The 16602-nt window shown below is 37.8% G+C and overlaps 1 protein-coding gene across 13 annotated transcripts in view; it reads right to left on the reverse strand.

The window, feature by feature from the left end:
* The window catches only part of LOC134309894 (plectin-like), a 127180-nt gene that overhangs the window by 34471 nt on the left and 76107 nt on the right, over positions 1 to 16602 (reverse strand). For 5 of the 13 annotated variants that reach the window (XM_062991319.1, XM_062991320.1, XM_062991308.1 and 2 more), the window contains exons 2-8: positions 12612 to 12673; positions 7535 to 7549; positions 6606 to 6695; positions 5944 to 5979; positions 4473 to 4550; positions 3819 to 3923; positions 2409 to 2575 (exon numbers count right to left, since the gene is read on the reverse strand). In XM_062991319.1, coding sequence (XP_062847389.1) covers positions 2409 to 2575; positions 3819 to 3923; positions 4473 to 4532 — 332 coding nt within the window. In that variant the 5' untranslated portion in view covers positions 4533 to 4550; positions 5944 to 5979; positions 6606 to 6695; positions 7535 to 7549; positions 12612 to 12673. Of the gene's footprint in view, positions 1 to 2408; positions 2576 to 3818; positions 3924 to 4472; positions 4551 to 5943; positions 5980 to 6605; positions 6696 to 7534; positions 7550 to 12611; positions 12674 to 15005; positions 15363 to 16602 lie in introns of those variants that run through there. The other 8 variants (XM_062991317.1, XM_062991316.1, XM_062991313.1 and 5 more) reach the window with 6 other exon arrangements.

Raw genomic sequence — 16602 nt, forward strand, 5'->3', positions numbered from 1 at the left:
AATCTTTGAATTCAAACCACACACTAATCACGCTAGGTAAAATGGTGTAAAAGGTGGATCTAAAAGGTCAGACCGGTACAGCTCTTTAACGTGTAGAGTGGAACGCACGGCGTAGTGATCTCCTGGGTTGGGTGCGGAGACAGAACCAGTTATATCATCTTCTGTCCGGAGCGAATACTTGTGGGTAAGGCTGCCGGAGCTCCAGCCCAATCCAGTATCAGCATCACATACTGAGGAATCTTGACTGGAGCGAGTCCCTGGGCTTTGGGAGCCTCTGCCCGAGTCTGCAGAGTACTCAGACGGGATCTCCTCACACACCATGATCACACGGTCTTCGGCATCACTCACTGAGTTACTGCTGCTACTTCTTCTATTCTTCCTAAATGATAGCTTCCTCTTCTTAAATCCGAACATTATGCAGGTAGGGATATCAAAAATGTCCAAAATATTGATCACTTATTTTTTTCTCAGAACTTTTGAACCATTGCTGGTGTGGTTTGTAGTCTTTATAACATCAGAGTTTTAAATATCAAAATGTCTTGTTATGAAGACATAAAAGTGTTTTGGTTGTCCTCCTGCTGTATTCCTTTCTCCCACGTGCATACAGTTCCAAACCTATTAACTGTGTGTCATGTGTAGGCGTCATTCACCATCGCTCCCTTGTACTTGCATAAAAACCATTAACCAGATCTTCCAAATTCCAGAAGTATACAAATAAATCATAGAAAAACAATGCCAGCCTCTATTGGCACAAACAACCACGAGACAGAAAAAAAGTCAAATATTTCCATCAGGTCGACCGTTTTCGCAGTTCAGTGGAAAAATGTTCCAGCTCTTTTCCGTAGCACTTTGAGCTTCGCTGTTTCGATCTGAGCAAAAGCTCTGCTGCTTTTGCTCTGAAAGAGTAAGCAGGGCGTACCCAAGCTTTGCAGGTACATGTTAATGCTTCATAAAAGGCTCCCTGCGGGGATGCCTGTTTTTGCTTTTTAAATGACACCCAATGTGCCACACCCAAAAGTTTTTCATTCTTTAACTCTCTGTCCTGCTTAGCCTTAAACAAATCTTTTATTCCAGCTAAATCCACCGCTCCCTCTTTTATTTTCCTTTGCTCTTAAGAATAATAACAATTTACTGTTAGCTTAGAGTTAGCTTAGAGTGAAAATATGGATTTACGCATGACTGCCTTTTCCCATGCCAGGCACTTGGCTCAGCCAGGTAGTTAGCTCACCTGTTTACACATTATTATCCTGAATAAACTCTTTTAATAACTCTTAATTAAAAAAAACATGGCTAGATTTTCAGACATTACATCTCTGCTGACTTAATATACTCCACCTAATAAATACTTCAGTGCTGGCAGACCAGGCTTGGGGCAATACTTCAAAATATTTTGCTTCTCATAAAGGAATTTTACTCATTTGGATTAAAGACAAGTCTCATCAAGTATAAGGCAGATGTGCCCAATATGTCTTGCATATTTACTTTACAATGATTTAGACAATTAGGACATATTTTGTGTTGATAATACAACTCAATAAAATAAAGGAGACACACTTTACATCATTTACTCTTTTCATTTGTACTATACCATTTTATACCAATTAATAAATTGCACAAAAAGAATACGGACACAAAAAATACCCAATGCCATACAGCTGTGCTGTTAAACATCCTTCCACAAGAAGTTTACATGTCATAATGACAATAAGATAATAAAATACCAACACATTGAATTGACCTGTTTTAAAGCAACCAGTGCATTTTCTTTATACAAACTAACTTTTGTATTGTTGGATAATGGAGTAGGAAAGTTGCTTTACTACATGCAAGTAACAGAAATGGAGCATTTCAGTGAAACAATCGGCTTCATTAATATGCTTTTACCAAGAATAAGTAAATAGAACAGTGGTACCCAACCTTTTTTGCACCATGGACCGGTTTCATATAAGATATAATTTCACGGACCAGTGGGGGAATTTAAAATAGAATAACTATAGAATGGAAAATCAGTGTGAATCCTGAGCTTTTTTTGCTGCAACGAGACGCTGCTTCCACCTATTGGGGACAATAACACCCGAAAGGTATTGGAAATTTAATTGCTCTTGTAGCAATCTCTAATTATTTGTTATTTCTGTGATAGTAATATCTGTAATAAATGACCCACGGACCGGTACCGGTCCATGGCCCGGTGGTTGGGGACCACTGGAATAGAATCTGCAGCAATCTGTATCAACTGTCAGATTTGCTAAAATATTTAGAAAAAGTTTATCAGATTTTTATAAGTTTGTAAGATTTTCTCGATGTTCAGTGGAAGATCAAATCAAATTGATCAAGTTTGTTCTGTGAGAGGCTCCACACTCATTAGTATGAGTTCATAAAGGTTCTCAGTATTTAACAAGAGTACTTACTCATGTTTGTGAATAACAGCATTGAAGAGCTTGCCATCCCTCCAGCTGGTGGTGAAGTTGTCACAGCGCAAACCTTGGTAGCCGTCCACCATTCTCTGGGACCAGAGCAGCAGCTTTTCCTTGGCTGACATGTCCTCAGACTGTCCATTTACCTGGATGTCTGAAATCTATTAAGTACCAAAAGATGTCAAGAGAATGAATGAGAATCCAAATATATACTCTACGCATGCATGTGCGTTAAAGCACTATGTGATGAAAAAAGTTCCAGCAAATACCATTGACCTCCTGACTTTGAAGTTGAGAACCATAATAAAACTTAAATTACTAGTTTTAGGGGATGCTGGGTAGATGATGTAACGCAGTGTTGGTAAGAAGATCTAGGTGACTTATGTTGTTGCCAACGCTTAGGTACTGAAACTCCACCCAAGGAACAATGTGTAATTTCTTTTTTGGCATTTTGAGCCAAGGGTCATGTGACTTTTAGCCCAATTCTTCATTTAAATCTGCTCTATTGATCAATAAATCTCACCCTAATACTGGTCCTGCTTCGTGCAGGCAATACTTCACTTATCACTGTCTTAGAAAAGCCTATTAAAACATCAGTTTTTTGTTTCTCCTTACAATTTAGTCATGTCCAAATCCTCAATTGCAACTTATTCTGCCACTGCACCACCCCAATACAGGGAGAGCCGAAGACTATCGTGCACCTCCTCTGACATGTGTGCAGTCGCCATCTGGTACTGTTCACCTGCCAGAGGTGGAGTCTTACAGAGAATCGTACCATGTATGGGTAGTCACACACTGCTGTCAGTGAATCATCCATCTCTTGTGCAGGTGCCTCGACTAGCTCGAGAGCACTGCTTAAGACTTTTAACCACCAGATTTTACTCATGGTGTGCTAGCGCATTAAACCATTGTGTCATCCGAGCACTTATTCATTAGGTTTTTTTAAATAAAGCATAGTGAAAAAAATTCTGTTCTTAGCTGCCAAACTAATTTCCTAACAGGCTGGAACTGCATACCAGTACATTAAATGTTTGTTGATAGTAAAAAAAAATCAGCAGTAAAATCTTTCCATTATGAAAAGTTCAGTTCATTTAGACAGACCAAACAGAACTGGAAAGTAGAACAAGGCTTTTAAAAGTGCCTTCTTAACATAGCTGTACACATTATACTTGATTTATTTTTAGATAGATTTGGTTATATTTTTATGACAGTGAACAGACCCATGATTTAACCATGTTTAGAAGAGGAAAAAGAAATTAATTAGTGGTAATTAATTAGTAGTAATTAGCTTGATTGGGACCATTATGACCCAAACCACCAAAAGAATTGAGTGAATTCCAGCTGACAACCCCGGACTGGACAGAGCGACGAAGGAGGTAAATGGTAAGGGAACTTAACACTGACAGAGCTTGAAACCTGGAAGTGAAGGATGATGGTCCATATGAGCCCAAGTGTAAGCTTGGGGTTGCCGTCTGCTATGTCATCATTCCTAATGTTCACCAGCTTGACCTGTTGTGATAGATAAAAATATTTTAAAATTGTATTTATTTATATTAAAAAAAAATTTGTTTATGCATTTTCTCCCTATTTTCCTCCCGATTTAGTGCAGTCAATTTGTCTTCCGCTGCTGAGAGATACCCGATTGCATCCGAGGAGAGCACGTCACTGTACACGCCTCTTCCGACACGTGCACAGCCCTCCTCTTCTCGCTCCTGCATTCTGCACAGGCGTCTCTTCCCCCAATCAGGGTCCTTACACAGTGTATGAAGATCCCACCCCCCACATAGTCCAACCCCCACCCTGCAGATACGGTGGCCAATTAGTATCTGCTGCAGGCACTGCCAATTGTGCCCGCCAGATGGTGCCCAGCCGACCAGTTTCGAACCGAGGAGTTCTCGGCGCTCAGAATCTCGGCGCTAGTGTGCTAGCAGAATATCCCGCTGCGCCACCTGGGCGCCTTAAAAATTTATTTAAATTTTAAGAAGATTTTATAAACTTTCTTAACATTTATTGTTATTCTGTGTTCAGTTCAGTTCAGTTTAGTTCAGTTCATCTTACCTGCCGGTGTTTGAGAAAATCCAGTGCTATCTGTACATTTTGAAGTTTGTGGAATCGCATGCGTCCTTTTTCCCTTGGCTAAAAAAATAGCAAAAGTTAGAGAGATCATTAAAAAACAGCACAAAGAAAATGCAGAAAAAAACTATGCAACAAACAAGTGAAACAAATAAGAGAAGTTCACAACAACAACAATACTGAAGTTCTTTCAGTTTCCGAAATGTTAATCCATGTCAGATGTCCGTGTGATTAAATACAATGATAATGTACATAATGAACATCTGAGTGGAACATTTATCAGTATTCAGGCCAAACAGTGCTACAAAAACTAATGTCTGATACATATGCCACATTGGTTACACACCCAAAACATGATTTTAAGGTTCAGATAGATGAGAACAGAATGAGAAAAAGCATTAATATTCATGCAATGGGCAAGCTAAATATCCAGTTAGTGGCAAATCATGTAGGCAGGCTCTTTCACCAAACCAATTCATCTAAAAGATGAATAGTTGTAATTTGGTAACCGTACTTGACTTTACTAACTTTATGCTTTTATTTCTGTTCTTTTTTGGCTGCTTTCACACTGGATCTTTACACTGGTCTGTTTTGAAGCAACCCTTCAGATTTTTTCGAGCTTGGGCACTGAGAGGGCACTGAGAGTGCACTGACGAGTACATCTCCAAATGGCTAGGCTGTTCAGCCACCCACCCATCATACATAGCCAATCATGTCTGTGTAGAGGTCTGACCAGTCGACAGCACCACCTAGATTTAAACCCAAGATCTTAGTAATAGTGGGCTAGCATGATTTACCACTGCACCACCAAGACACTGTAGGCTTTTAATAAGCAAGTATCTATAAAAACATACTCTTTTAAATGCTTTGAGCTCTCTGGCAAAAATATGGTATTTCAAACAACTTGCTGAGGAATGTTTTGTATATTCTGTATTACTGCCCACCCCTTCTCTTGTTTTTTGACCCAGTGTATGCACAGGGCAAACAAATACATCTTTAAGAAGTACTTAAGTAGTGTTTTAGGCTTTGTGGCCAATATAATATCCTAAGAAACTCAAAATGCGACCAGACAGCCTACTTTATTTTGATACTATTTTAAAAATAATTTATTTAAAGCACTTCTTATATATGATTTAAAATCAAACATATGGTAGATTTGAAATAATAACTTTTTTTACTTTTTTTTGTTAATTTAGATCATATTAAATGACACATTATTATGAAATCATAAAGTTTTATAGTAAAAAAAAATATGCCAATTTTACCCCCAACACCAAATCTTTTTGCCCACTGACATCAAATCTCTTTTATCCCAAGCCTAACAGAGACCTAATACCTGTTGTCATTACCTTTCAAGCAAAGTCAACAGTAATGTTGACTACAATGACAAGACCGACCCGCTAATGCGCCCATGCTATTAGAAAAGAGGAATAATCTCAATGACAAACCCACTCACCAACCGCAAGTTCCGCACAACGTCCCTCTCTCTCGCCTAGCCCCAGCAAAAGCGGTACAAAGAGAGGTCAGCAAACACAGGTAGGAAGGAATAAAAGGAGATAGAGGCAGATAAGGAAGATAAGGAGTCACACAGGTACCACACAGTTCAATGAGAAAAAGGCATAGAGTGTGAGGTTATGATTGTGTTACCACAGCCAAGAGAAAAAGCAGTACTATGGCTTGGCATCATGCCAGCAGAAAATAATTTATTGCGGTAGCAGTAGGTATCTGAATCCCAGTGTTTTGGGTGTGATTCAGTATTAAACTTAGAAATCAATTTTTTGTCTTTTGTTTTGGATAAAATACCTTTCTGATCGAATAAAATCAAAGAAATAGAATAAAATGATTGCGATCTCTTAAGGAACCACTTATCATGTTTATTATTTAAAGAAACAAATTAGTCCAATGATCAGGATTAGTTTAAGCTCAATAAATGAACAATCTAACGATAACACGACTGATCTGTACAAGATGATGAGTAGCTTTCTAATCCTGAACATGTCTGACAAGTACTTCATCTTTTCTTCAAGCCTGGGGTCAAGACTTTGGGTAAACGTTAAGTGCTGCTGGTTGTTGAGTTGGGCTGCAAACATTAAAAGGGTCACTCAGAGTTACACTCACCAGTGTTTCCCCGGAGAGAACCTCCAGCAGAGAGATCAGGTTATGTCCATCTCGCAGGTCTTCATACAGATCAGTCACGTGCCGTTGTGCCTAGGGGCGGACAGAACAAAGAAAACAATTCAGACCATGCCGGGAAAAGTCATTCATTCATTTTCATCAACAGCTTTATTCTTTTCAAGGTTGCAGTGGGTCAGATTTCACAGGGAGACAATGAACGCAAGAAAAGAATGCCAATGCATCGCAGGTCTTCGGCCATCTTCCCCCGGCCAGACATGTCTGTGTAGACGCCTGGCTGGCTGACAGCACCGCTGTGATTCATACCCCAATCTCAGCCGTGGTGGGCTAGCTTAACAGAAAGCTGCACCACCCGAGCTGCCAGAAAAAGTTATATGTTTATTAATCTTACTACTTCTTTCTGAGGGTAATGAACTAAGTCACAGTAAAGCTCCCTTGCATACACATGGAGCAGGAATGTATGCCTTGATGCAAAAAAGCAACCCTGCAACCCTGAATTTAGTACTGACACACCTGCTAATGTACCAGGTGTCATACTTTGACGTTTGATTTATTATTTATTTATTGGAAATTATAAAACACAAAAACAACCATTTTACTTTGGTTTAAAATTGCACACATAGACAACTGTGCATCAGGTCTACAGGCATAGAGTGAAATCAAACTGTGCTTGTAAGCCTTTATTACTTGCATTAATAATCTTTAAAGCATTTTAGCCAACCACAACAGCTCACACACGTGATGGAAGAGTGAAGGTGCTGAGAGCTAAATGGCAAGAAGCACATTCCTCATACTTTGTCAGTGACAGCATAAAACACTGAAGCAAAAAGCTGTAAGGCATGTAGTAACTCATGCAAAACAGAAAGTGGAGTGGATTCCAGTCCTGCTGGGGCCTGTGTGCAGATGTTACCTACCTCTGCTTTCCCGTGCTGCATGAGGAGAAACATGAGATGAACAAAGACAAATTACAATGCAAAGAATTAAACAGGAGAAATGATGGCAATGAAGCAACGATTGTATCAAGAGGAAGACACATTTCTGAACAGAATGAATCTCATTCATTTTTCATTTCTTTTTTCATCAATTGCTTTATCTTGGTCAGGTTTGGAGCAGATCCAGTTTAACTGGGAAACACTGGGAGCCAGGCAGGAATACCCTGGATTGGACATTTATCCATCACAGCTCAGACTTAACCAATCATGCCTGCAGAGATGGCCGGTCGGACAACGGCAGCCTAACAGACCGCTGCTCCACCCGAGCACCCCAATCACATTCAGTAATTATAATAAGTGTTTATATGAAGTTTTCCATTTCATAACTTATACAAGGTTGAATTGTTTCTGTGTTATAATCCTTATTCTGCATTGTTTGGCTGATTTTTATTTTTTATTTTATTTATTGCTTGTTTTGATTGATTTAAGTAATATTATAAATAAATGATTTTAATTACACTACTGTTTACTTAATGTTAATGTTGGATATCTTAATTTCTAAGTCCTAAATTTAAAATGATTGCAATTGTAATAAAATGCAATCTGGCTTATTCAATTGAAATTGTATGCAAGAAAATTACACTTGATGTTTGATATACTAAAAAATCCCACCCCTAAAATAAATAAATAAATAAATAAATACAATTATTTGTACTTTTTATGTACAATAAGGACATTTTTTCTATCCATTCGTGCATGAATCAATAATATATTTTTAAAATATATAGCACTGATGATCAGCATAATTATACTGATTGTCAGTATAGTTTCGATGCATATCTTCGCTATCTCAAAATAATAACTAAATCAGAACTGAAGTTGGTACATTAAATAATATAAATAATAATCTATTGTGCAAAATGTTAAAGAAGTCATAGCTTAAATCAGAATTACTCTCACAGTTGGAAACGCCTCTGCTGTTCTGAAAGTTGAAGGCAGAAGCAGTGAGGAGATTTAACCACTAGAGTTCACTGTTGCCACACATGTTTTCTTCTATCTGTAGCATTACATAAGAAGTTTCTCTACAGCGCAGGCTCTGACAACAGCTTAATTTAAACCAGTGAAATATTAGCTGAACTGGATACAAGTAGGTGTGAAAAGTAAACCACAATACAGAGGCTTTTTCTGTTCTCATCTGTCTACAATGACGTGGCTTTTACACAGTCTCCATACTTAATCAAACCCTTCAGTCAGCACCGGGCAATACAGCCCTTAAGGTTGAGACAGTGGGGAAAACTACACATCATCCTATTGTGTTCATTTAAAGCTGTCGACAGGTTAAAAACACAGTGTATCACTAGCACACTGGCTTTTTTACCATTTGCTCTTTGTTTGACTAAAATTACCGCAAACGGGCAGGAGAGTGGTGCGGTGGGGACCGCTGAGTGACCAGGGTGCTTTCTGTGTGGAGTTTGCATGTTCTCCCTGTGTCTGCGTGGGTTTCCTCCCAGTGCTCTGGTTTTCTCCCACAAGTCCAAAGACATGCTGTCAGGCTAACTGGAACTACTACAAATTTCTCTGAGTGTAAGTGTGTGTGAATGTGTGTGTTTGCCCTGTGGTAGACTGGCAAACTGTCCTGGGTGTTTCCTCCCCTTTTTGCCTATTGATTTAGACCCACCACAACTCTGACCAGGATAAAGCAGTGGTAAAACAAACAGTGAATGAAAATACCACAAATAGTGTTTATTGCCTGAGGGTTTGTGAACATTTTGCATTGTTGGTGTGATTTATGTTTAGAATTGTGTATACAGTGTATAACCTGTTTATACTCCTAACTGTGTAAAATGGCAAAATATATGTATTATCATTAGCATTTTCAATTTACTTCATTTTCTTAAACCACTTTATCCTGGTCAGGGTCAAGCGTGTCCGGTTCCACTGGGAAATACTATGAAGGTGAGTAATGGATACTGTATAATGCAATAGTTTGACCTCGGGACAATTCCCTGTTTTGGTAATTTACTAAATGGAAATTAATTTCACATCACACATGATCTACAGGGAACAACCTATTTTTAATGCACAGTTAGAGTTTAATAGGGCTGGACACGCCTCATTACTGAAGCACAACGTGAATCCACACGCCTGGAAGAATAAAAATAGAGCTCATGTGCAGATGTTTTAACCAATACTGTGGCTACAAAGCCACCAACAAAAGGATTTACGCAACAAATGAAAAACACCATAACATCCGCAGCCTGCAACGAGAAAGTAGATAAAACCGGGATTATGACGGGCTGCCCCGGCCATCTGTGACAACTCAGTTATTGGAAAAAATTAATAGATAGGGAACCCTCAGAACTAGCCGGTTCTGGCAATGTACAAGTGGCTCCCTAGTCTGACAAATTTGGCATGCCCCATGCATAACATGGATTTATGGGCGGAGTTCGCTCCTGAGAAGGCATGTCACATCACCTCTGGGGCGATCTGCTTTTCCGGGGCGGTTCCATCGTGAGGCCCAAAATGCAACAACACTAGGGTGAGTCCCCAGAAAGATACAAAATAACTACTAAATAATGACTAGACCAGGCAGCCTGGCACCACCGTTTCAGAGTAAAGCTTTCACCTGAAGTGATTTACATGGTGCAGGTGGTCAATTAAGAGAAACTGACACATCAATCATCTGCAACTTCGTGCCCCCTTTGCCAGCCAAAATGACAGTGCAGAAGGACATGACTCTTAATGTGGCTAACTGCCGAACCCATTCAGCAGCTGCCATGTTACATAGAGTGTTTTTGCTTTATTATTCTATAGGTGCTGGCTAAAGATTAAGCCTGGAGGACCAATGATTTATACAAATACATTTTTGGCCCTCTTATTATTTTGGACAGAGGATGGCCAGCAACAGCATGGATGGGGACGATTAGCAGAATAACAAATGAGCCACTAGAGAATAAGGACCCAAACATGTCAGGATTTGGATTTGAGGCACCTAATAATAATAATACATAAAACTTTGGTTTGTAATTGTTCAATACATTTTATAATATATAATGTTAATGCACATCTTTTTAATCAGTTGCAGATGATTCTGAGTTTGATAAATAATTTAAAAAATAATTTAAAAATGTATTAGGGTAAGATGCTGAGTGATATAATAGTTTGGTAGTATTTATTAAATCTAATATATCTTGGTTTGGTTGTGTCAAAAAAATGAACTGAATTGAATACAGCCAAGTCACTATGACAACAAATTTGTGTTTGATTAAAACCCTCGTTTTACTACCACTGTAAAGATCGTAATCAAAGCAGTGGCATTTTTGAAGGAAATTGGTATATTTGTAAGAACTAAGAGGTAGCAGACTGCTACTGCAAGCAGACAGACACCCGCAGTCAAACACACGCTACCGGAGGCCAGTCTGACTCCCGAAATGTGAAAACTGAATCCAGATGTTGGTGACTCACCCTCACATTCACAGAGCCAAGAACTTTCAAAAACGATCGTTAGTCCAGCACTGAGTATGTTACTACACTGGCCTTTTGGAGAATAGCCTATTGTACTGCAGGATCTTTTTTTTCTTGGGTTAATGAATGGACCTCTTTATTTCTTGAGAGTTTAAGCAGTAAAAATACAAACTCTTCGCTGTTACCTTTTACTTTGTAGTAGGTTTGCCTTTGTAGTCTAAGTAGAATGATAAATTAGCTGGTTAAAAATGAGTCTTTGTTACATTATTAGAACAGAGAGTAAGGTTCATCCCCGGATTTTCACTTACACTATATACAAGGATTGTATTCAAGAATTCTAATAAAGTATCTATCTATCTATCTATCTATCTATCTATCTATCTATCTATCTATCTATCTATCTATCTATCTATCTATCTATCTACTATCTATCTATCTATCTATCTATCTATCTATCTATCTATCTATCTATCTATCTATCTATCTATCTATCTATCCTTGCACATATTGTCTTTATTTGCACAACACCACATACAGTATTACAACACTATATACAGTAATACATATTACATTTAATACTATTTCTGGACATTCTGGAAATTTTGCAGTATGTGCATATATTGCATGTACTTTAATTTTGTATGTAAAAGTATATACAGTATAGTGTATTTTATTTTACAAGCTTCTTTATCCCTGCACTGAAATAATAGCTGGACATCATTTCATTATACTGTTTAACTTTGTACTAGCATAATTACAATAAAGCTCAACTCAATGAAATTGAATTAAGCCAGATGTGTTATGGAGAAGATGTTACATTTTCTTGGCCAAGCAGAGGTTTATACTATGACACCTGAAAGATTCTGATAGACATCCAGCAGATACTGGAATCTGAAGCAGTTTACAAGTAAGACATTGTACAATCAAATACCTATCTGCATTGCAAATTATTTGGGGCTGTTTGTTCCTTAAATGCAGAATCACCAGAGAAACAATTCACCTATTTATTTAGTAAGTGGTGTTGCTGTGGTATCAGGTGCTGGTCACTTACATTCCAGACTGACTGAGACAAAACACTCATGATTAGGAAATCTGTTCCAAATCTGAGCAGTTATTTATTAATAATAAAATAAAATAATGAATATAATATTAATATTATATATAAATGCTGATTAAAAAAAATAAAAAAATAAACAACATTGCTTGCTTTGTGGTTGGGCTTATTTCCTAATGTTACTTGACAAGCATAAGTGGAGCAAAATTATACCTTGGTAATCTTACAATGCACTAAAACCTAAATATAACCATTTTTACTTTTACAGCATGATCCCTCAAGCATAATCCTGTAATCCTGTAAAAATAAGTGCCTGAACCCTCCTTCTAAACTGTATGTTTTGCTTTTACCTGACTCAAATTTCTGTGTGCAAGACTTAATAATATCCCCCAGTATGCCATCCTTAAATTTTTTTTTAAAAGACTATAAGGTATCTATTTAAAAAAGTCAATTTTATATATATAAAAAAACTTGCAGTAAAATAGAAACAAACCAAATGTTTTTAGAATTAATAACAAATAGAAAAACAGAAATAATTACCTTTATCAGATGTTTGTTCACCCATTTTGTGAAAGTCTTCTTCTGCACTCGGTCCCTTTCATCTGCAAAAAAACCCAACACTTATAATCAATAACATCATTCAATACAACATCCAACACTAGAGCTGGAGCATCACTGTTTATGAAGACAAGTGATGACATCAATAGGCAGGGCTCTTCAAATAGGAAAAAAAATCAGCTGAATGGAAAAGAACATTCAGCTTGACCAAGTTCTCTTAATGCCAAGATGACTATTTAATATCTTCTCTTTGTACAGACATGTTCACCTCATGCCACTATACAAGCACAAACTGGCTCCTGGCACAGCATTTAAAAATGATGTTAAAGTGGTACATCACTAAGGCATTTGTGCATACCGCTGTGATTATAAAATGCCCAGAGCAAAACACACACATCCAGGCAGAATGTGAGAAGGTGTAACGTTATACACCCATAAAAAATACAGAATGGACAATATACACCCCTTATGAATTCACTAAAAATACTGCTAGCTATATATAATAGACAAACAAATGAACTATATTACGTATACATTTTCATATATTTATAATTGAAACAGCTGAAAGTGGAAGACAACTGGAGGTAGTTTGGACCAGTAAGTAAAGCCAAGTGTCATTATAATGAAGGTTACGCCGTTGTCCTACATGATTTATAGGTATGATCCCATATGATTGATGCATCATGTGGTCTACAATGTGAGCAGTAAAGTGAGTGATTTATGTGATCTGTGCTTGCTCTTCTCCTGACCAAGGCACATTCTGAGATAGCAGGCACAATCTACTAGATGCTACAAACACTTAATACTTAGGTGAGAAAATACTAAATATATAATTTCCAGGTCAACAAATGAGCTTTGGAATAAAAGACTTGAATAAATTGGTACTGCTACATTTATAGACATTTTAAATTAGATAGCACAAAGCTAGTAAGTCACAATATAAGCAAACTACACATTGCATCACATACTATTGAGAAATGTTGTCAGTTGCACTGCTTACTAATGGAATGAACAGGAAATTACAGTACACTTTTTGACTAAAACTTGTGATCTTTTTACTTATTTCCTTTTAGGTTTCAGCAAAGACCTAGATACTCAGACCATGTATATTAGCCCCTATTGATATTTACATCTAAGCTCTTTAATGAGTATCACTCAGAAGTCATCAGTGGAATGATGAACGATGAGTAATGGTGACTTGTGTTCACATTGGCTGCAGTACATGACAGAAACCAGTACGTTTCAAAATGGTAAATCAAAGCTATAGGCTATAGTTAAGTTGCATAAGTGAGAAGAAACATTACCCAGAGCCATTAAAATCCACTTATCTAGGGCCACCAATGACACACCCACAGGCTATACTTTCTACTGGGTGGAGTGAGGATCAAGTGTTATGATTGAGAGTTGCCATGGTGAGTACCCATTGAACTTTGACCATATAGATAGAGTGAAGTAATCCACCCTCATCAATAAATGACTTCCTGTTTGGTGCTTCCCATTTCAGGGAAAGTATGTAGATCATAAAATCTTGCTTCTTAGATACTTAAAGCTACTGACTTTAGTCATCAAATGTACTTTGTACTTACAGGTTTCTGCAATTACCTTTAGAAAGGACACCACCCTCTAGGCAATGTGAGGTCAAACAGTGCTTATCAGAGCCGAGTTAAATAGCCAACTATTAAGTCATTATAAGCTGCACTACTGAATACTGCAATAATGAACCATAAATGACATGATACAATCATTAGTGCATAGAAAAAACATACACATTAGAAGTTTATGGTACTGTTATAAGAAACATTACTCGTTTAGGATTGTTATATGTTTGTTCATCTAATAACAACCAAAATTCAACAACAGCAGCAAAATGCTACAAGGATATAGGGTCAAGGTTGTCTTTTTGTGCTAACCTTTTACAATAAATATGTACCTGATATAACTGATTTCAGGGGTTATATGACATTCTAATGCAGTACACTGTAAACTTTCCTTTTAAAACTAAGAAAAACCTTCAGATACAAGGTACAAAGCATTGTCTGCTGACAATGTATATATTTTTTTGGTCCTAAAGAGACATTTTATGATTGTTTGTAGTGACACTGGATCAAAAGTACAACTCTGGACCTTCAGCAAAGCACCCAAACATGCGTCTGTGATCAATAGAGAGTGGAAGACTTTCTCTCTCCAAGAGAAAACCACAAGCTATGCAGAAAGCCTTCAAATTATAAACTAGCCATTCATATGTTGGACAACCTCACAGATGAAGTAGGAACATCTAGGCCTTAATGGCTAAGTACTATAACTATTCTTTAACATAACTTTTGTAAAAAAATAAATAAAAAAAAACACCCAGCCAGCAGGCTGTCACCCAGGTACCTTTTCTGCCATCCATGGCTTTGAGCATGCCCTGATAGTAGCCATCCTCTGAGGGTGTCCGAGCTCTGCCATTGCTGTCAGTGGAGTAGTTCCTCTGTTTCTGAGTAGCGCTCATATTCTTCGTGTCAGGCTTATAAAAGTAAAGTCAGTCTACTCTTTCTGTGAGTCCAAACCAGAGCTGACGTCCTCTGTACAAAAATCTCCTTAAGTCTAAGGTAGTTTGCAGCAACGTGGTCGTACTCCAGCTAAAACTCACTTCCTCCTGGTATCACTTTGGTTTTGTTCTCTCGCTCTGGTAGCTCAGGTTACCTTACTGCTTTGCTTTCTCTCAGCATAAATGATGCCTACAGGCTACAGTGTCTGGGCCTGTCCCAGTGCTGCTCTGACTGTGCTTTGACTAAGCGTTCGGAGGACATTGCAAGCCTGGCTCTGCCCACCTCTTCTATGCCACAGCAGGAAAAGAGGGTGGGGCTAGGAAACCATGCACACAGGGTGTGGCTACCAGCATGCTTCATGTATCACCAACATTTACTCTGTGCACACACACCTCAGCAGAATTATAAAAAGACGTTAATGAGAATCGAGGTCAAGAGAAAGTAAGCTAGGGTGAACTTAAACAAACTATTACAATGAACTTCAAAATTCTTATAAAAATTTATTTGTTGTGTTGTTGTTTTTTTAACCAGAATGTACAGGTTATAATTTTGATCATACTTCATACGATCTTACTTCATACTTTGAATACAAGCACAAGCATGAAGATCTTTCATGATTAGGTCTGCATAAAATTCCACAGCAGTTGTTAATCATGAGTTACTCATAGTGCCAGAAAGGGTGGAATAAAAGGAGTGCCACTCAAATGTCCACAGGTTGGTACAATTAGTCAACCACCCAACCCAAGCATGCCTCACACACTAGTGCACCAAATATAAAATGAAGAAATATTAACTTCCATAGTTGTACTTCCTGGTAAATTAAAAAACATAAAAAACAAGTATAAACAGATCATTCAATTACAATATGTACACATTTTCCATCTCTATGACAACAAAACCACAAAGCTTCCTGTATATGTGGTTAGTCATCACCACTATTTTCAGGTCTGTTGGCACAACAAGAACAAAACTATTTTGATTTGAGTAACATGGACACTATGCAGCACCCAAACACAATCTACATCAGTTAAAATAATTAGGCAAGCAGTAGCCAAGTGGTTAAGGTACTGGACTAGTAATCAGATGGTTGCTGGTTCAAGCCCCACTGCTGCCAGGTTGCTGCTGTTGGGCCCTTGAGAAAGGCCCTTAAACCTCAATTGCTCAGTCTGTATACTGTATACTGTATAATGTAAGTTGCTTCGGATAAGGACATCTGCTAAATGCCGAAAATGTAAATGTATGCCTAATCACCATTACACATCAGTAACCCAAAAAGTTTAATTTAGAACCAAATAAATTAAACATACAAACTTCAGCTACATTGAGGGGAAAATTGCCCACCTGGTTTGTGTTAATTTGTTCCCTGAGAAGGAAGGATTACTGCAAACAAATATAAATTAATTAAGAATCATTACCCTAGCCATTAATATATAATATATTTT

Source organism: Trichomycterus rosablanca, chromosome 3, assembly GCF_030014385.1.
Source record: "Trichomycterus rosablanca isolate fTriRos1 chromosome 3, fTriRos1.hap1, whole genome shotgun sequence".
In the NCBI taxonomy this organism is placed as follows: domain Eukaryota; kingdom Metazoa; phylum Chordata; class Actinopteri; order Siluriformes; family Trichomycteridae; genus Trichomycterus; species Trichomycterus rosablanca.